This window comes from Xyrauchen texanus, chromosome 27, assembly GCF_025860055.1.
Source record: "Xyrauchen texanus isolate HMW12.3.18 chromosome 27, RBS_HiC_50CHRs, whole genome shotgun sequence".
NCBI lineage: Eukaryota > Metazoa > Chordata > Actinopteri > Cypriniformes > Catostomidae > Xyrauchen > Xyrauchen texanus.
In genome coordinates this window covers 17704402-17726518 of record NC_068302.1, presented here as the reverse complement: position 1 = coordinate 17726518, position 22117 = coordinate 17704402, and the positions used below count along the sequence as shown (strand labels likewise).

Genomic DNA, 22117 nt, shown 5'->3' with positions numbered 1-22117 from the left:
AGGTTTTAAATGTTTGTGTTTTGAATACAACATGCATTTGTCTGTTCTCTAAAATGCCATATCGCCTTAAGGAAGCTTAAGCTGGAGTCATTGTCCGGTGATCACATCTTGTTTATTTTCAATAAACCCGGATTTATGCGGGAGTGCAGATCCACAAACAGGTCAATTAAAGTACGCTATTAATTTAGTTGCATTTTGTCTAAAGGCTCAGGCAACAATTAGTACTATTAATGCAATCTTGTCACATGTCACTGTGCCACATGGAATAGCTTCTCACAAGCTGTTCCATGGATCCCTATCAAACCAAATAATTCAGTTGGCCCCAGCAGTCCTCACAGTGCTAAAATCCCTCTCTTTCTCTTTGACACAGAAAAAGCCAGCGGGGGAACCATGCTTTCTATAAGGGGGCTGTCAATTCTTCTTAGAGCCTGTGTCATGCACATGTGTGGTTTGCATAGACATGTACTAATGCATTTAAGATATTGGCATATGATTGTCTAAGTAATGTGACAAAAGCACTTACGCGTTATAAAAACGGGGTGTTGTGTTTAGTTCTGCATGTTTGCTTGATTTGATACATGCGCGTTGGAGTACAATGTGAAATTAGCATGAAGAGGTATTCATGCAAATGAACTACACTTTAGTTTTGATATGTACATAGATATGCATACAGTATGTATATGAACTGCAGTTATTATAAGAATACAATGAAGAATAGCTATAACCTCATGTTTGTGTTCATTTGTGTAATAAATTATGTAAATAAATGTACATAATGAATCAGTATTTATTAAAATCTGTTAATAGCATATAATTATCATATAAATTGTATACATTAGCTTGTACCTAAAACAAAAGAAAACACTATCAAATCATTCCATCATGAAAGGAAAACAGTTTATTCATGTTTGAAATTACACATAACTACCACAAGGAAGACTTTTCAGTCCAGGGTGTAGTCTGGTTAGAAAGAAACACGAAACATCTTTAATACATTAGAACCACTGCCACAAATAAATTTTGTATGACTTTTTATCAGTTTCAGAATCACATACCATACAAAAAAAGAGAAAAAAAATGTTGGAACCCTGTCACACAGGGTTTGAATTATACAATTCTGAATACTGAAACCTCTATGCATTACAGGTTTTATTTTTTATTTTATTTTTTTAGTCATGGATTTTTATTTATTCATTTTTTATTCATTTTTTTGCATGAATTAGTAACAAGATGAGCAACATTCAAAATGTTCTTCAGTATTTACAACATTTTTTTACTGTTTGGTGTTAATTTTATGACCGTGTTCCCCCTTCCTGTTTCTTCGCCCAAGATCCACCACAAAATTCCCATCCACCAGCCACTGTACTCTCCATACTCTCCATGTTATTCATATTATTAATATTATGGTTATTTTTTTCTTTTTTTTCTTTTAAAAGTTGCAACAATGCAACTTAGTTTTCTTAGAAGGTTAAAATATACATTAGATTACATAGAGAGAGAAAGATAGAAAGAGAGAAAGAGCAGAGAGAGAGAGAGAGAGAGAGAGAGAGAGAGAGAGAGAATGTTTCTTATAAGATGCAACTAAACCAAACTAACACATGTAAAAATGTATAAAAAAAAAAAAGTAAAAGACAAAAAACTAGGTTGTGATTTTGTTGAGAGGTAGTCAGTGAGAGTTCTATAAGCTAACAAAAAAATGTTTTAAATCTATTGGTTTACTATGAGTTTCAATGAGGTAATAAAGCTGAGTATTGATTGGTGAGATGTATAAATACTCTGAAGCTATACCATATACAAGAAGATTTTTGAATGGGAAATTGCCAAAATTGTGTCCTACAAGGTAGAACTGTCCCACATTTTCAAAAGTAGTTTTTTACAGTATGTCTTCTACCCTTCCTTCATTGCTTGCAGTGGACTGAATATTGATTACGTTTCCTCTGCCCCCATGGGTTAGCATTATCTGAATATATTTTTGTAGATATCAGTTCTTGCATTCCTGTATTAAAGCTTACAGTTGCTTAGAATAATGGAGAGGGGTTATAAGCAATAATAAATGCAAAATTATCTTAGGTATGAAAACCCAAAGAGAAAAACACTTGATAATGCATACATTTTGAGCATGTACACTTCAAATGAAAAAAAATAAACAACATATACGTATTAGTTTATTGTAATCAGAGGAGAGATTGTTAGTAAAAATTGCAGTGGACTGATGTGATGGCTAAGAAATGTCCAGCTTCCAAAACACATTGTGGAATTGTAGAAGTACCGTGGATCTGAATGCTTGAGAATTCCATGAAGATGTTTCTGGATTAGCTGTGAGTTTATTCTGTCTCTGATTGGTCAGTCTGTGGTTTTGTAATTCTGTAATTGGTTATCCACAGCTTGGGAAGGGGCCAAAAATGAGATCAGTTTGAGGTATCAGAGTGCACACTACCAGGGCCTTCTGTAGGGGAGATCATAGAGGATGGAGTCATAGCATCCTGCCATCCCCCGTTACCCTAAAACCACAGAAAAACAAAACAAAAAATTTTAGTTAATTTCACGTTCCAAAAATAAAATGTAAATATGGATGGAGGCAACTGAGTTTTACATCTTGTAAATATGATGAACATTTAAGTTTGACTTTTTATACAGTATCTACAATATGATAAACAAACAAAGTCAGTGTTCTTGTTAAGCTGATACTTTGTGCGAAGTTGCTCAGATAAGTGTAATTATTTTCAATAATTTAATTTCTATTTAAAGGTTTCAACAGGTAATACGCTATATGCTAATGTGGGTAGGGTACAATGTTATCTTCAAATTTCAATCAATAAACAATAGAAAAAATTATAAGTATATAAAAACAAACTGATATAAATAATGAATCATTTTAAATTTCAATCAATAAATTAAAAAAAACTATAATTAGTATAAAAACACAACAAATATACAGAAATAATAATAATATAAAATACAAGTACAACTTTATAGTGAAGAAAACATCAATGATATGTGGTTATGATACAAGCGATTAAGCCGATGGTAACTCTTTCCATGTATTAACATTATTTTTTAGGTATCATGAACTATCAATGAACAATGAGCGTTTATTAATCTTGGTTAATGATAGTTTATATAAATACAATAATTCCTTGATAGTTTGTAAAAATATATATATTTATATAATGTATTACTATTTATTCAAATGAACATTAACCAGGAATTATAAATTGAATTGTAAATTGTTAGTTCATAGAAACTATTGTGGTTTACTAATGATTACAAATACAGTACAAAGTAAAGTATTACCTAGTCAATTGAAACAATGTCCATGTTTTAATAAAGAGAAGGAAGGAGAAGGCAAGCTAAAATATGATCAAAAGTACATGATCCCTCATTTTAAGGTCATTGGCATTTAAAAAAAATATCCAAACATCTACATTAATGGTTATATATATATATATATGCATAAGGACACACACTTCACTGCAAGCACACATGTAAAACACCCACATGCATGCATATATATATATAAATCATACATTCGCAATAGCATGTGCAACAAAAAGTGTGGGTGTTTTTATTTGTGCTTGCAGTGAAGTGTGTGTCCTTATCCTGCCATGTAGTTTTGTGGCATGCATACATATGCATACTAATGCATTAAGAAATTAATAAGAGAGTGTCTCCTCTGATCTACTGTCTGACACGCCGACGGCCATCTTGCTACGTTAAACCCACGTCGGCTTCTCCCTCTCTCGTTCCCTGGCTCCCTCGCTCTTCGAAAACAAATTCGCATAAATGCTGTGGCCAATGGGAACGATTGCTGAAATCAATGTCTAATCAGATTTCAGCGGTGGGCCGACAGCTTGTCGCTCCATATTTTGATGTCAGTCAAGAGGAGGGAAACCGGGGCAGGGAGAGGGGGGTGGAAGCTCGAAGGATGCTGAGTGGAAGTGACGGTGCAGGCCTTTCCTCCACCCTGCTCGCCTGCATGCTCCCAACTGAATAGCCCAGCATTTGGTGGAGACTATCTGCAAGGATATCTTCCATCCAAAACACCAGATAAATCCCCTGCTCATGTCTGACCCTTACTCTCCCTTCCACACAACAAAAGGTTAGGATTATGCTAATTTGCTTATGATGTGTCTGTTATCAAAACTTTCCGTCTGTGTTTATGTAAAAACCATGTGTGACTGTGTATATGTTTGTGTGTGTGTGAGATGCAGTCAGATAGTAGCCAAGGCTCAGGCTCAGGGCACAAAATTAGAATGCATGTTGTAAAAATGTCACACATAAATGTACAATATAGAGCCAAAAAAAAAAAAATGAAAACACATACAAATCTAGAGAGGTGACAGATCTAGCATAGAGACCAGCAACTAGCGATGTGCCCGAAGTTGAATACATATTCGGAAAGGCATGAATAATGACTTTTAAAATGATATATTCTTTGATTTATAATCCAAGAAACACAAGAATAAAGTGACATTGAAAAATTAACATATTCTAAATTACAACTAATTTATGAATCTGTGCAACCAATGTTTCTTAAGTGTTAACTTTATGAATGAAAATGGGCACGGTGTGTAATATTAATTTAAGATACAACATCATATTCACATTCCACTTTGTGAAATGTCTATGTTAATGTATCACACGATTCACATGTTATTCCCATTTATTAATTTATAGCCTAAACGTGATCACGATGTTAAATTCCTGACCTGAAGTGAAGATTTCACATCAGTGCTTGTCTATTCGTCTTTTAAAGTTGACCACATTTATATCCACATCAGTGATAAAGGAAATGATCTGATGAAGGAAAGACTTTATTCTGAAAAATAAGTTAAAATGCTCCATAAAGGTTTAAATGCTCCACATAGTATTCATCTATTTGGAATATTCCTGCTTATGTAAAACAAAGTAACTGAAACTTGCTCTGTCTTTTTTTCTTCTTGTTCTTCTTTGTTCCTGAGCTCTAAAAAGGTGCTGTATAAATTTAACAATGAATTTGTGTTTATTATTCACTGCAAAATGGGTGCTTGACATTTCACATTTTGCTTAACACCTCTTGCCTCCAGAATAATGTTTTTAAACATGCACAGACAAATGAAAATTCATGCAGATATTAATATCAGAAATACCAGGAGAAACCAAAGTTAAAAACATATTCCACAGTTAATGTGGCCAACAAATTCTGCTTCTTCTAGTAAGAAAAAACAAAACAAAATAATAATTTCATTAAATAATAATTGTAAAATAATAATAATTATTATTATTATTATTATTAGGCTATTGCTATGGAAAGGCATACACGAGGCATGATTTATTAACCTAAACTGTAAGAGTAACATTTTAAAATAGTTTTAACGCCCTTCCGGTTTAAGTCCCGCCCAAACCATTTTCTATCCGAATACAGATAATGGACATAGACAAATACAGATCATGACTTTGCTGCACACCCCTACCAGCAACTTATTTAAATGTATTCTAGCAGAGTTTTTATGATATATGCAGGAAAGCCAATTAACGTAATGTATTAGTCATACTTTTTTGAAAGAGAATTTATAAAAATTCAGTTTGTTAATTGATAATATAATATATTAATTAAATACCACTTTTGTATTTGACTTGATTTGATAGGTGCTGTAATAATTGTCAAATGTTTTAATGAGAATGTATAATAGTTCAGAGTATAATATAATATAATAAACAGAAAAGAATAAAATAATTTAGTAAATTAGAAATAATTAAGTTAATTTTGTTTTTTTAATTGAAGTATTAAAAATAAATTGAATCTTTTTATATATATATATATATATATATATATATATATATATATATATATATATATATATGTATGTGTGTGTGTGTGTGTGTGTGTGTGTGTGTGGGCAGGTTTACGAGGACATTTTTTAAGTTGACAAACTGGTAATTACAAGGGTATTATGCTATAAATGTGGTTCATAAGGACATTACTAGTGTCCCCATAATTCAAATCACTTAAAAAAAAAAACATACTAAACAATGTTTTTTAGAAAATGTAAATATCTAATGCTTAGATTTAGGGGTTGTGTTAGGTTTAGGGTATAGAATCTATAGTTCATACAGTATACAAATCATTATGTCTATGGAGAGTCCTCATAAGGATAGCCACACCAACGTACGTGTGTGTCTGTGTGTGTGTGTCAAAATGCCCTCTCAAAAGTTAAAAATGCCCCTTAAAATCAATTCCGGGTGGCAAATATTCCCCCTTAATAAATGAAGTTAATTCAGACCCTGGTGTATGGGGACTGCTCAGTGACGAAATTAGGATTTTGCTGATTTTGAGTTCCTGGAACAGGTCAATAAATAGATTGTGCTGGTCTCCTCCAGCCACAGTGTCTGGACCTATGCTGAAACAAGACCGTTATAAGGAAGTCTGCTGTACCCTGATGACATAGATCACTCGCATTAAGCCTGACACACATACTCAAACACACCGCCCAAACATCCTCCCTACACACACACACACACACACACACACACACACACGTTGGTCTACCTATCATTATGAGGACTTTCCATAGGCAATGATTTTTATACTGTACAAACTATATATTCTATCCCCTAAACCTAACAAAACCCCTAAACCTAACCCTCACAGAAAACTTTCTGCATTTTTACATTTTCAATAAAACATTGTGTAGTATGTTTTTTAAGCTATTTAAATTACGGGGACACTAGAAATGTCCTCATAAAGCACATTTATAGAATAATACCCTTGAAATTACCAGTTTGTAACCTAAATTGTCCTCGTAAACCACATAAACATGCCCCCCCACAGACACACACACACACTTGTTGTACAGTAATAATAGAGTCAGTTCTGACTTGAGCAGTGGACCAGAGTGAGAGAGTGTGAAAGTGTGGCGTTTGAGCCTGCGAGAGGCTGACACTTCATCTGCACAGCTACAGGCCACAGAAACCTCCAAACACACACACACACACACACACACACACACACACACACACACACACACACACACACACACACACACACACACGGCCATCTCTGCATTAGCTACAGATACACTGCCATGTTTGGGTCCTGCTGCTGTGAAAAATCAGGCATACGTTTTGACTTATGGCATTTATCAATGCGTGTTTTGCTGGAGTTAATTCATGCAAATGGTGCTCTAACCATCATCAGAATGTACACATATGACAGCTCCGTTCTATTAATTACCGCACTGCAAATTATTCCTCCATCTGAATGCATCTGTTTCTAAATAGAAAGTGATTTGTTTTGATTTTGGAAAGCTAATTTTTCCTCTTTGATGTTGTAGAAAGACCATTTGGGACAATGAATAAGCTGTTCTCTATCAGGAATATCTAATTATCTTTTGGAAATGGTAGTTGACTTGAAATACTTTTGGAAAGTTGACATGTAGTGTAACATAGTAAACTGTATCTAACACTATTGTAGAAAGCATTTTAATAAATGTATTATTATTATTATGTAAGCACTATCATTTGAAATGTATGAGACTGTATGGAATGTATTTTACATTGAATATTTGTACAAATGTATTTGTCACATCGGAGAATAATTTAGTAGTAAAGAAAATAGTTATTACAAATGGTGGAAAACATACAAGAAATTTTTACCAGTCTCTTTCCCTTATATATTCATTATGGCTGGGACATTTAAAGCATTTATTTCGGAGATTAATAACCATTTTTTAAACTTCTTGAAACTTTACTAATGTTTCCCCCATTTCTGTGGCTAAAATAGCTATATATAAATGTCCAAGAGGTACACGCTCGAGTCGACTGCACATCCTAGCACAGAAAGTGATTGTGTGGAGCAGTGAACACTTATTCATTAAGCACAACACATGTCCTGGGTATAATAAACACAAGAGCGGATTTACTGCACTGAGAATGGAGACTTCACTTGCAATTGTTAAGCCAGGTGTGGAAGAGATATGTGCAAGCTGCCGTATCTCTTTGCATCACCTGAAAACACACACTCATTTTCATCTGATCCACTGTCAAAAACAAAACTGATTTGTTTTATATATGTATGTATAATGTCTAATAATGCATTGGCAATGTACTGTACACTTTTCTCTAGACAATAAAGCTTGATATGAATTGAATCTGCCCGTTTGATCCTTTTTATTAAAAAAAGTCCACTGTATAATGCCAGAAGATTTAGACCGTTTTAATTAGAGCATGTCCATTGACTTTATGGTTTATATACATACACTAAAAATGTGTGTACAAAGTTAAATAATTAAAAAAAGTGATGACTAACCAATTTCTTGCAAGTTCTTTGAGACAAAATGTAAATTAAATATATTTATGATTATATTTATTTATATTTGTTGTAATGTATAATGTACCATGATTATTCGTGATTAATTGCAATTAATCACATACAAATGTTTCATTATTTAAAAACATGCCCTATATATGTATATATATGTTAAATACAGAAATATATTTGGCTACAATTGATTACACTGAAAATATATATTTTAAACAACGTTTGTCTTTCATAAAATAAAGTGTATCTGAGGCCTACTCCATCAGAAAACACTGAGTCTGGTAAGTCAGCATAGTTTTTTGAATATTAATAGTTTAGGGTTAGCATATCTGTCTGTCTCTCTCTCTCTCTCTCTCTCTCTCTCTCTCTCTCTCTCTAGCTTTTCTCTCTCTCGCTCATCAAATAAATGAGTCTTTACTCTGATGTTATCAGATTACGCAGTGTATGGAGGGGTGGGGGTGGGGGCACCATATCAAACCTCATCAAAGAAGATAAAATTCATGCCTGTAGACGGCTGCAGGCAATCACACTTTCCTATTTCATCATGTTGATAAGGATATTGCAAATTCTTTGAAGCATTTCAAAATAGGCAAACAGAGGCAAGACGTGCAGGTAAAAGCCTTTTCATCTTACCACGTTATAGGTTACTGTAATATGAACTGTTTACACAAGCAACAAACAGACTTAATATATTTCTGAATCTCATTTTCTCCCACCAGTCCCAGCTACTTGAGCAGCTTGAGCTTTTATTGAGCAAAGCATTTATTTCTGCTTTTTGAAAAAAAAAATCTTTGCATTTTTATATGATGATTTATGCATATTATGGGATAGACACTTCTCCTGTCACCCACTCTATTATCACTCTGTTGAGGATTTAGGCAGGTTTCTTGCTGTCTGTCTCAGATCCTTTTGATTTATGTCTTAATAACTATATACTGCACAAAACACAGTTTCACAACAATGTGTCTGGGTAAATGCTAGAAATATTGTTTAAGTGTGTGTTGGCACATAATGATGTTAAATATAGTGGTTCCAAAAAGTATTTGGACAATAAAGCTACACTTAAAAATTATGAATGGCATTGCATTAAACAACTAAATATCAAAGCAAATTATACCTGCAAAGAAATTATGCAGAACTAACCAACCATTTTATTTTCTCCAACCAAATGTCAAGGTGATTTTTAGTGGATGAATGAAGTCAGTCCCCCTCCAGTTCACAGTGGTGTCCAAGCAGAGTAACCAGGTGTAGTTCATCACAATGACTATGCACATGTTCCTCTGACACTTCACAACCAAAATTGTTCAAATACACTTTGTCTTGATTTTGAACAATATACTTTATATATCATTAAATAATTTCAAACCTACCAAACTTCTTTTTTTAAGGGTTTTGCTTGAAAAGTGTGCTTGTGCTATCTTTCTTTAAAATAAATTCCGCTTGGTTTGATATTGCGCAACCTAATAAAATGGCATTCTTACATTTTTAGTGCTTCTTTTGTGTCAATTGTATATAATATATATATATATATATATATATATATATATATATATATATATATATATATATATATATATATATATAATAAATAAACAACCATATCAAGGAGATATTTTTAAACAAGAAGGCTTGCAATATTGACAAAAAGTATATCTTTAATCCCCCCCAGATTTTATTCTTGCTTTATTCATTGCTACTTCATGACTGACTGAAACTTTACTTACATTCAAGCCATGTGGACTATACATGGAATTCCCCCCCAGGGCATCATTGTATCCTGCCGTCTGACTGATAACATGGCGCAGGGTATCCACCTGCAGATGACACAACAGGAAGTCAAGCTTGTCAACATTCTGGGTTTCAGGAACAAATGCAAACTTCACACATTTATGGTGACAATGGACAAAAGCAATGATGTTTAAATGAAAATGTTATGGCTTTGTGGTTTACTAAATGAATCATACTGAATGGAATATGCAGATGAATGAAGTTAGGGATACATATGTGGTTTAATGCAACATTTAATACAACATATGCACATTCCATCTCTATTGCTTTCTGGCAACTAATATTTCCAGGGTAGAATAGTTCTAAACACAATAAAACAGAAAAATGGATGGAATAGTTTTGATCTTGAATTTACAACAAAACACAAACTTATACTTACACATAATTAGAGGAGAATATGGTACGTGATAACAAACAACAGAACTACAGTCATGAGCAACCACTGAGAATCAGAGAAATGTGCATATTATTTTTTCTCACTCTTTTTCAAATTATGTCTTTGTTTTTAACATGAGGATGAGATGAGCTTATGTGAACTGAGAAGAATAGCATAATCATGATGAACAGGTGATTTAGAGGTTTAGAGAAAGAACAGTACCATACACCCAATACCAACCCACAAGCTCAAGTCAGAGCCAAATGCATTCACACCATCAACTACAAAATGGGGTCTGCTCCAGGATCAATATACTAGCAACCTGCTGCAAATAATGAGCATCTATTTCTATGGGCCTCTTATGGGCTGTGATATGGTAATTTGTTTGTGATCCAGTCTGGAACTGTGAAGGATCCATCCACAGCCAGACTACACTCATCATTAATCTTCCATGACTTTAATGAGACTAATTGTTAAGGGAGTGATCAAATCTATAAAAATGTCTATATGTTGGGAGGAGGGGTTGAGTTTTTAATGTTGATGGTAGGCTATCTGACAGGTCTGCTCTGGTTCACAGCCCCAGTTCCTGCACGTAGCGCCTACCTGTGACTGCACATTGGCTCCGACTTGTGCCCCTTGGTAAGAATCCCCATTCAGATTCTGCATGCTCATGAATATGTCCCCCGAGTTTGGGAGGTTAAAAGAACCTGACGAACCTAGAAGGAAAGATGTAAGGAGCTGAATAACGAGAGAGGGTGAGAAAGAGAGGCTATCACACAGACTCACACATACTCACAGACTCACACATGTGTACAAGGACATACGCGCACCACACACCACACTAGGAAGCGATGCTCAAAAAGCAAGCAACAGAAGAAGAGCAAAAGAAAAGGAGACAAAAGAAAGGGAATGAAAGAAATGGAGATGATGGGAGTGTTGCACTACATCTCTATGGGGCTGTTCAGACCGAACACATTGTTGCGTTTAAAAAGCTAGATGGAGAGCAACAAATGGAACAGAATACAGTTGTTTTGAGATGTTTTTAAAACTTTAAGTGCTTTTAAATTGGCACTGGACCTCCTGTGCCAGACACTAAGAAAAACAGCAATATGGAGCACAACAGTTATATAAAAAACAATGATGCAAAAATCACTGTTGGTGTGAACGGCCCCAAAGAGGACATGGTGGATTTGCACCAAAAGGTAACTTAAAAGCCAAAATAAAGAGGGTGAATCACAAAAAAGGACAGATATGGTGTATGAAGTTGACTAAGATTCCACAGGGGTTCACACCCACTCCTAATCTATTGGACTAGTTCAAAGGGGGATTTTATGCCAATGACAATAAGGACAAAAAGAAGCTTATGGAAAAGGCCAGTACCAGTGAACATGTTGGTTAATAGAGTGTTTTTGTTCTCTGCAGAGTCCAGCTGAAATTCTTCATCTTTCATCTGGAATCCTGGGTGCAAGAAAAAGGGGACCCCTTAAATATTGCTTACCCACATATGCTCAGGGTCTAAGCCATGTCCAATATCACAGTCACATCTTCTGATTTTTATTTTTGAAGAGCATCTTTTTATGCTACACACTGCATCATGCTGCTAATCAATTATTCAGTATTACTCTATATATGTTTTAAGAGCGTAACATGCTCCAGGCAAGAGATATCCATCAATTCACAGCGGGGGTAACACTGTCACATATTTATGGAAAGGAAGCGGGAAAAGTGGGTGCGGAATATTGCTTCTAACCTATAACCCTCCCACCCCCAAATTCTACAAACATATTCAGCATGGGTAACCCGCTCACAAAGTTTCTGCTTGACTTTTCTTGTCTCGTTCAGCATGTATAGTCTCATAGGCAGGAGAGTGAGGCTCATCCCCCAGGCTGGGACCTCTCACTGTCATAGAAGCCAACCAGCGTGCCAAAGGGAGTAGAGGTTCAGATGGGACCAAGCTTGAATTGGTAGGTTTGTGGGGGCTTGTCCAGGATCAGTGTAAGCTTACCGGAGTTGGGTGTGGTGGGCGAATTGGTCTGACTGTTCTGGACTGCGGCAGCTGCTGCGTGCGCGGCAGTCACGGCTGTCTTAGCGGCATACAGGTTGGCCTCCTCTTGGAACTTGCCAATGTTTTTTTTGTAACGGATCCTCTTGTTGCCAAACCAGTTAGATACCTGAGGGAGAAAGAGAAAGAAGGTGAAAGGGGAAAAAAGAGTTGGGGATGTCAATGCAGACGAGGCACTGTGCACTGAGCAGAGTGATTGTTTCAAGATAGCGTGTTTGGGTCCATCAAGTCCATGGTCCCCAGCCTCCCACAGTAATATCCGCTGGGCATGCAGACTAATTAAGTGATTATCAGACAGGGCTTGTTCATTATTGTAGATGGAAGTATGACATGCATTTTGTCTCTAGACAAAAACCAACACATAGGGGCTACCCGTATTGTGGTAACATTAAGATCAGTGTTGTGCTTAGGGGATCATGTAGCTAAAACCAAACTTGAAGGTGACACATTTCCTCATAAATCTAATCAAGATCTTGCTTAAAAGTGTTTGTTTGTTGTTGTTTGTTTGGGCTGGGGGGTTGCTGTTCACCCCATTTCATATATGAGTGACTCTTTTTTTCCTTACTTTTCTTTCTTTCTTTCTTTCTTTAATGATAAATTAGAGAAGATACATCCGGTTGATTTCAATTTCAGCAGAAAGGTTTTTATGCATCTTAATAATACTTTTGTTCATTTCTTTTGCATAAAATCACTTTTGTGCTGTTGCCTAAAGACAAATAAGGGACACAATAATAACCACCACTCTGAGAGCACACCTAAAAGCAGCCGTACCGCCTCAACCCAATACATTAATAATTACAATAATGCTAATTTTACTAAAAACAGCAGCCAGAAAACAATAAGATCTAGGTCACATGGGGGGGTGGTAGATGTGCAAATGCTAGCACTGCATAATTGTGGAATAATAAAGAGATTAAGGGTTGTTTCTTAATAGCCCTATAAATTACGGTGGCCTGTCGCCGTGGCGATTTCTCCTGCCGTATTCCGGCTCGGGCTGGACTGGAGGACCAGAGAGCCTCAGCCCCTTAATGATGCTTTATTTAATTTCCACCTCTCTGCTTCCATTTTAATATCTCCAGCAGCTCGAGCCATGCTACGTTACAGCCTCTGAATTTACATGACATCAAATCATTTCTACCCCCACCATGCCTCTGCGCTTCTAAATCTTTAATATCTAGGCAATTAAAATTAATGACCATTCGGCTGAAGCCACCATCGTTGGCAGGCTTTTGCCTTAACATCAATTGTTTGATGGGTTTACCTAGAGGTTAAACTAACAAGCAAGGTTTAATTGGAAGCAATGAAAGCACTAGCCGTCATCCTTTTTAGTTAACCTGCTTATGAAGCAGCTTTAAGGCCATGGAAATGACAGTCTCTAAACTAGGCCACTTCCAAAGATTAAAATCCGTAAACTTAGTTGTTCCTAACCCTAAAATATTAATATTTAATTTATGAAAAATTAATATCATATTTTGGTTTACAAAACAAAAAAATCGTTTTTCAAAGTATACATCATTTAAATTATTATTCCCTCTTTTGCTGTCTCTATTTGCATTTATAATAAACTGAAAAGCTACTGTACCCTCAATATTCTGAGTCCACTGTATTTTGCTAGGTGGGCGGAATTTCCAGTTGGCTAGCTGAAGTGCGATTGGTTTGCATTTTGTGTGTAGCCGGTCACTGCTTGCTTGCATGTCATGCTGTTAGATTCTTGCTTTATAAATGTAGTAAGATCTCTTTAAAATTTCCTGAAAAGTGTGTGCAATTAATGGTTATCCTAATAATCAATTGAAACACAATTTAATCTAAAACAGCAATGTTATGATTAGAAACTTCTCGCAAAGCACAACGCTCTTGTCCAAGATGCTGCTTCTTCCATCGGCTGCCTACAGAAGGATTGACTTCTGATTGAACATCTGTTTGAAAAATCTTGGAATAATTTGTTTGTGTGCTCTTTTCACTTTATTGTCAAGAATTTAACAGGGGGGGGATTACTTATATTATCCACCATTATGGTCCGGATTCGATCGATGTCCAGAAACGGAGCACAATGAATTACATAAATGATAGTATTATTGTGCTAATAGGTGTGTGTACATGTGCTGAAAGTTCATTAGACATTTTGGGAGTTTGTTCATTTCTATTCAGCATTGGCCTTTGTGAATGCTTTAAGTGTTTTGAAATGGTATTATTACTTATTATAAAAAGGAACTGTGTTTTTCCTGAACTGTCTGTGACAATGTTTTCATTATTATATGAGACATGTACAATAGTGAGATGTTTTATCACCTTTGAAATTAATTGTAGTATGATTCTCCTCTTTCCTGCATGTTTCCTGCCTGTAATTCACTTTCTTATGAGTGTCTTTGCAGAATGTGCTTGTCTTCCCTTAAGGGGAAAAGGTGATTTGGAAAACCGTGTGGACCTTAATTCAGTATCATTTACATTTATTAGTACAATGCTTTTAAAAGACATCATATTTTATAGGTGCTTTACAGAGAATAACTAATTTTGTGTACAATGTTAAATATGTTTTCCACATACGGTAAACATGTTTATTTGTAGTGCATGAAGTTTTTTTGTATGGTACAGTTTATTGTGTGGCTTCTAAGACATCGTTATTTCCTATACAGGAACAATAAATTCAATTGTGGAGGTGAGGGCGTGGTGGAGCGCCGTCTGGGGAGAGAGAAAGTGGTAAGGACATCATCCTAAGATAAATTATGACTAATTACCATTTCCATGTTCACAGTGAGAGGCGGGAAGATAAAAGACGGCCCAGTCCACCAAAAGGGAGAGAGAGCCCAGCTGAGAAGCTGCATGTGTGTTGGCCGCTGCCATTGTTCTTTTATATTGAAGCACCTTGAGTTTGTCAGCTTGTGAAGCTGTACCGTTGCACTGTAAAGGGAACAAGTTTTTGAGTTCAATAAAAGGACATTCCTCTGTGGGAATCACCATTGTCCGCTTCCTCCTTTTGATCCAAATGACAAACTTGTTACACTGGTGCCAAAACCCGGGATAAGGAGGAAGGGTTCGCTGCCATGGAGTCGTCTTCACCACTTGAGGAAGTGTTCCGATCCCTCGCCGGCATCCATCAGGCTCAACACTAGGTACTCATGGATCTGTGGGCGGAGCAGCAACAGCGCTTTGGGGTGCTCCTTCGAGACCAAGAAATGGACCGATGGCACTTGTTTGACCAAGTGGGATTCATTGATGGTCACATATCCATATTTTTCAATTATATCACACCGGGGCAACTACCACAGGATAATTAGCTACAGGCTCAAGAATGCCAGTCCCGGCTGTATAACATGAGAGGCTGGCTATGGAGGTTTGCACAGGGAGATAAAGTACTTGTATTACTACCCACACCGAACTCTAAATTACTAGCAAAGTGGCAAAGGCCCTTTGAGGTCACACGGGAAGTTGGGGAATTCGATTATGAGTTAATGCTTATGGATAGAGGTGGGGCTCGTCAAATTTTCCATCTCAACCTACCATGGTGAAAGGCGGTCCCTGTATCCTTTGTGACGGTAGTTCCAGAGAGGGAGGAGCTCGGTCTGGAGGTGAGTTCACCCCGGTATATTGCGGACCACCTCTCGCATCACAATGTACAGAGGTTGCAAAGGTTGCAAAATCATTTCTCTGGCTTGGTCCAGTTCTGTGTGGATTATAGAAAGGTCAACGTGGTGTCGAAATTTGATGCTTATCCAATGCCTCATATTGACGAACTGCTCGGTCGGTTAGGCTTGGCTCGTTTTTATTCTACACTGGATTTGACAAAGGGATATTGGCAGATCCCTTTAATGCTGGTATCCCTTGAGAAAAAGGGCTTCTCCACACAGTTTAGTTTACACCAATTTGTGACCCTTCCGTTCAGTTTGTTTGGAGCCCCAGCTACGTTTCAGCATTTTATGGATCAAGTCCTCAGACCGCACACTGCATATGCTGCTGCTTATTTGGATGATATCAATATTTACAATAATTATTGGCAACAGTATATACAGCATCTGAGGGCGGTTCTGATGTCACTGCGATGAGCGGGGCTCACAGCAAACCAGAAGAAATGTACAATTGGGTGGGTGGAGATATGGTATCTGGGGTTCCACTTGGGTCACGGTGTGACTCCGAATTGATAAAAGTGCAGCGACTGCGACCTTCCTGAGACCCAAGACCTAAAAAGAGGGGAGACCGTTTATGGGGCTGGCTGGCTACTATCGAAGTTTTGTGCATATTTTTTCAAACATCATCAGCCCGCTGACTGATCGCACTAAAAACGGAGCCCCAGACCTGGTCCAGTGGACGGAGTCGTGCCAACAAGCTTTCACGCAGGTAAAAGCTGCACTTTGTGGCGTGCCACTTCTGCACTCCCCTGATGTCTCTCCCCTTTTGTTTTACAGATGGACGCATTGGACAGGGGCCTGGGTGCTCTTCTATCCCAAGTGGTGAAGAGGGAGGAGTGCCCGTTGCTGCATTAGTTGAAAGCTTTCTATGAGAGAGAGACGAAGAACAGCACCATAGAGAAGGAGTTTTTGGCCATCAAGTCGGCGGTCCTCACTCTCCGCTACTATTTTTTGGGACGAACATTCACACTCTGTTCAGACCAAGCCCGCTCCAATGGCTCCACCGCATGAAGGATACCAATCCCCAAATCACTCATTGGTATATGGCACTACAACCCTTTAAGATTGAGGTGGTCCACAGACCGGGGGCACAAATAGCAGTCACGGGCTTCCTCTCCAGTAAAGCGTGGAGGAGTGGGCAGTCCGGATGGTTCCACTGGCCTGAGTTGGCGGTGGGGGTTTGTGGAGGTGAGGGCATGGTCAAGCGCCCGTCTGGGGAGAGAGAAAGGTGTAAGGACATCCACCTGAGATGAATTATGACTAATTACCATTTCCACGTTCACAGTGAGAGGCGGGGGAGATATAAGATGGCCCAGTCCACCGAAATGGAGAGAGAGCCCAGCTGAGAAGCTGCATGTCTGTTGGCCACTGCCATTGTTCTTTTATATTGAAGCACCATGACTTTGTGTGTGTGTGTGTGTGTGTGTGTGTGTGTGTGTGTGTGTGTGTGTGTGTGTGTGTGTGTGTGTGAAGCTGTGCCGTTGTGCTGTAAAGCGAACAAGATTTTGAGCAATCTTTAACTTCCTCCTTTTGATCCAATTTACAAATGTGTTACATCAATCTATCAAGAGGATCTGTTGTTCAGTCAACACTAAAATATTTAATGTAGTTTATAGCATTTGATACGGATATTATGTCAACTAACAATTATAAAGCTAGATTGAGCTTATTACACATTCATCTCCAAATAAATAATAAAACTTTTTCTGAATAACGGCAGCATGACAGTATCATCGCCTGAGTCCTGTAATACAGGAGCATCCTGCTGCCTGGACCTCCCCTGTATCTGCAGTATGTGCATAATCCTGGTACAACACACTCTTCAGGTTCTGACTAGACTCAATATACGGTATGCTTTAAAATAAACATAATTTTTTACATTTCACAAAATATGTCCAGCTATACTACTGTGAAGGCACAAATAGGCTACATAGTTTTTCAGGTTACTCTGCTCAGGTTCTTCCTGATTGGCGAGGAAGAACAATATCATCTCGCTATAATTATAATCATTTGCTCTCAAGTTTCTGTCATTTTTAATCCTGCTTTATTTACATAGCATAATGATTGTTTACGCTTAACCGGAAGTTCCACCCACATCGCCCGCAAAGCATAATGGGACACAGGAATATTGTGGATACAGTGGCTCCAAAAAGTATTTAAACACTTAAACCACACTTATTAAAAGAAATAAAGCACAAATGCAAACACTTGACAAGATTTGTATTTCAAATTATAAAACAATGTATATATTGTTAAAAATTAAGACAAAAGCATTTTGTCTTGTTAATTAAAAGTAAAATTTGTTTGCAAATGCCACTTAGTTTGATATTTGTATCATATTTAATGAACTCAACCCTCACAGTGTAGAGATTTGAGCTAAACTAGGCAATGTAGACTGCCAATTCACTTTAATTTATTTTTAGACCAGGCAGACAAACCAGTGCAGAATGATTGAGCAGTCTGCAAATGAAATAACTATTGTATACCTGACCAGGGGAGAGAGAGAGAGAGAGAGAGAGAGAGAGAGAGAGAGAGAGAGAGAGAGAGAGAGAGATGCAGTGGTCCTCTATATCTGGAACCCAATATGTGGGTGTAGTAAATAATTCACGACTACTCCCTCCCCAAGCTTGGGTCAATACTCCGCTAGTGTCACTGAAAGGGGATGGATGATCTTATCCAGGTCTCAATACCACCCAATATATACTGCTTCTCTTGCTGAGAGTGGGGCTTAAATGGACACACACACACACACACACACATTGGTGCGGCTATCCTTATGAAAACTCTCCATAGACATAATGATTTTTATACAGTACAAACTATAGATTATATCCCTGCCTACCCCTAAACCTAACCCTCACAAAAAACTTTCTGCATTTTCAAAAAACATAATTTAGTATGTTTTTTTAAGCGATTTGAATTATGGGGGACACTGAAAATGTCCTCATAAACCACATTTATAGCATAATACCCTTGTAATTACCAGTTTGTAACCTAAACGAATGTCATCGTAAACCACCCAAACCCGCCCACACACACACAGAGCCTGTCATGGGTGGTTCAGTGGCCAGGGCTGCTGAAATTATCAATAATGAAGCGGTCTGCATTAATAGTTAACACATTAACCTGAGGAGGAGCTCTACAACATGTATAATGAGCTGAAATATTGATAAGTGTCGCTTGTTTGAACCGCAGGCAGATCGAAGCGGAAGAGCTGCACTTAATTGGGTGATGGGCACCACAGTTTGTGCTCGCTCATTTGCAGGGTGCACAATATGCTCTCTAGACTCAATGCCTGAAATGATAGCAGTAATGGAAACTTCTCCAAAAAAAAGCATAATGTGATCCTGTATGACATGGTGCTCATTTGGGAGGCTGAGCATCACAGATGCAGAGATTGTGCCCAGATAATGAGGTTGATTCTGTGAGTGAAGTGGCATCTGATAAAGACGACTACATTTCATCAACAATACCATTAACACTACACATCACTTTCAATCAGTGGCATGTCTCAGACACGGTAGAGAAAGCAAAGCAGGCAAATTCTGGGCTCTACTTGTGCTAGAATTTGATCAAATAACAGAGGAAACATCATCCTTCTTTAGTGAGAAATTTACAAATAGTCATTTAAACTGGGAATCTTAAAATAATAGTTTATATTCATGTTTAAACTTGAATTAATATTAATAATAGTACACTAAATATATATATATATATATATATATATATATATAGATATTATTATTTATTTTTTTATTATTTTAGGAAATCTAATCTAATTTAAGAATTTTAGATTCCTGAATGTTACCTTTTTAAATGTAGAAACCCCAGCTTTATTTATTTATTTATTGCTGTATTAAGATTAGATTACCTGAGACTTGTGTAAAGTTTGGTCACATTTTTCTTAATGCAGTTTGAGTTGGTCATAAGTAAGACCTAAAATATTTAGGCTATCCTATCTGAAAACACTGCTCAGATTTGTTGACTTGTTGCAACCAATGCCATGAATGCCCTCCAATGAATTCCTCCAACATAAACGTTCATTACATAAAGACTATTTCCAAATAAAAAAGGGTTCCCAAACATATGCATAACACAAATATGGTGTAAATATCTATCACAGGCATGTCAAAAATGTATCATGACAAGACATAACACAACTAAAAAGGACATACTTTTAGAAATTTGACAATCGGGTGAGTAAAATTCTCTTGGGAAGAGGGAAGGGTTAAATATACTAAAGCAAATATTTTAGAACATACATAATATCGGATAAAAAACTTTTCTCAACAGACACTTGCTTCAATGTACAGAACTCTATTCACTAAGTGTAGGAAATGTAAACGTTGAGGGAACAGAGTGCTGAGTATGTCTTAAAATGTTCTAAGGTGTCAGTGAACATACATAAAGGGGTGTGACAAAAAAGGAAAAGAAACAATAAATAAAAAATAAAAACACATGACACAACAAAAGTGGATCAGGAAAAGTCATGACATACCTGTGCCACTGTGATGGTGGTTCCCACCCCCTGAAGGCAAAAAAGAATGGCTTTTACAGGATCTGACTCTGAACAACCCTCCATAAGCCCCTCCCCACAGAGAAAAAACACATTTATTACATCACAGAGTATGCAAATACCCTCTTCTAAGCCCAATAGGTTAACAACTAGACATTTTCTTTTACCACCTCTGTGAAAATTTGAAAAAGGAAAAGAGTTTTGTCTGTGGGGAGATGGGTGTGGGTGGGTACTCTTGCCTTCAGGTGGATTCTGAATTGAGTTATTGAGTGGGAAAACACTGTGATGCTCTTAAAGGGATAGTTCAACCAAAAATGTAAATTATGTAATCAATTACTCACCATACCCATTGGACATTCTTTCTTTCATAAAACACAAAAAGAGATATTAGACAGAAAATTTGTCTTAGTCATCATTCCCTCATAAGGAAAAAAAAAAAAAGATACAATTAAAGTGAATAGGGACTGAAGCTCAAATTCTGCCTAATATCTTATGTTACTTTCACAGAAGAAAGAAAGCCATATAGTTTTGAAGAATATGATGATAACTAAATGATGACATAATTGTCATTTTTATTTGTATGAATTAGCCCTTTAAACAGTTTGCAATAATGAACTACACTTCTAGAATTAATTTAGCCACTGAAATGTGCGACTAATATAAAGTTTGTCTCTCTTTTTTCTCCATTCTCTCTTCGACATGCATACTCTCACATACACACACACACATTTACTCTTTAACACAATGACTGACACAGATCACCACAAACTGTGGCATCCATCCACAACAGGGTACACACTGTGACTTTAGGCCCTGCTTGAGTCTCAGCTCAGTGGAAGTATCAGACTTATGTGTTAGAGCAAACAGGTATGCATGCTAAACAGTGACAAGAGGAAAAAAGAGGACATTGAGAGAGGGAGCGTGCTTAAGTACATTGATCTGGGATCAGCCCTATACTTATTTTCTTCCTGGTGTGATCAAGCTTGCACGTCTTTGTTTGCCTTACCTGACCTCCCTGCTGGAATAACCATCTTAAGCTGTGTTTTGGAACATGGAAGCTGGTTTTTAACTGGTATAAGTTGGTCATTAGCTCGTCCAATCTGGTAGACCAATTCTGGTTCTGGAGTACCCCAACACTGCACATTTTGCATGACTCAAACATACCATATTCAACTCATCAGCTCATTAATAGAGGTTCTTTGACCCTGAATTAGGTGTGTTAAATAAGGGAGACAGTTTCTGTTCAGTTTTGGGTGTATTCCAGGACCAGGATTGTAAAACACTGTAGTGCTGACCACCTTGGACCAGCAACAAACCAGCAACCAGTTTGTCATACCAGCTCAGAGTTATCAAGCTGTTTTTTTTTTTAATGGGAGCTGGTCGAACAGGTAATGATGACAAGCCTGGACAACTTATAAACCAACTTGGACTTCCTAGAAACCAGCTACTACAT

At 37.0% G+C, this 22117-nt stretch overlaps 1 protein-coding gene across 8 annotated transcripts in view; it reads right to left on the bottom strand.

The window, feature by feature from the left end:
* Nucleotides 1-1946: 1946 nt before the first annotated feature.
* Nucleotides 1947-22117, bottom strand: part of pbx3b (pre-B-cell leukemia homeobox 3b) — a 113224-nt gene continuing 93053 nt past the window's right edge. For 2 of the 8 annotated variants that reach the window (XM_052094852.1, XM_052094853.1), the window contains exons 6-11: nt 20647-20676; nt 12469-12634; nt 11844-11921; nt 11067-11179; nt 10024-10113; nt 1947-2501 (exon numbers count right to left, since the gene is read on the bottom strand). In XM_052094852.1, coding sequence (XP_051950812.1) covers nt 2409-2501; nt 10024-10113; nt 11067-11179; nt 11844-11921; nt 12469-12634; nt 20647-20676 — 570 coding nt within the window. In that variant the 3' untranslated portion in view covers nt 1947-2408. The remainder of the gene's footprint in view (nt 2502-10023; nt 10114-11066; nt 11180-11843; nt 11922-12468; nt 12635-20646; nt 20677-22117) is intronic. The other 6 variants (XM_052094857.1, XM_052094858.1, XM_052094854.1 and 3 more) reach the window with 4 other exon arrangements.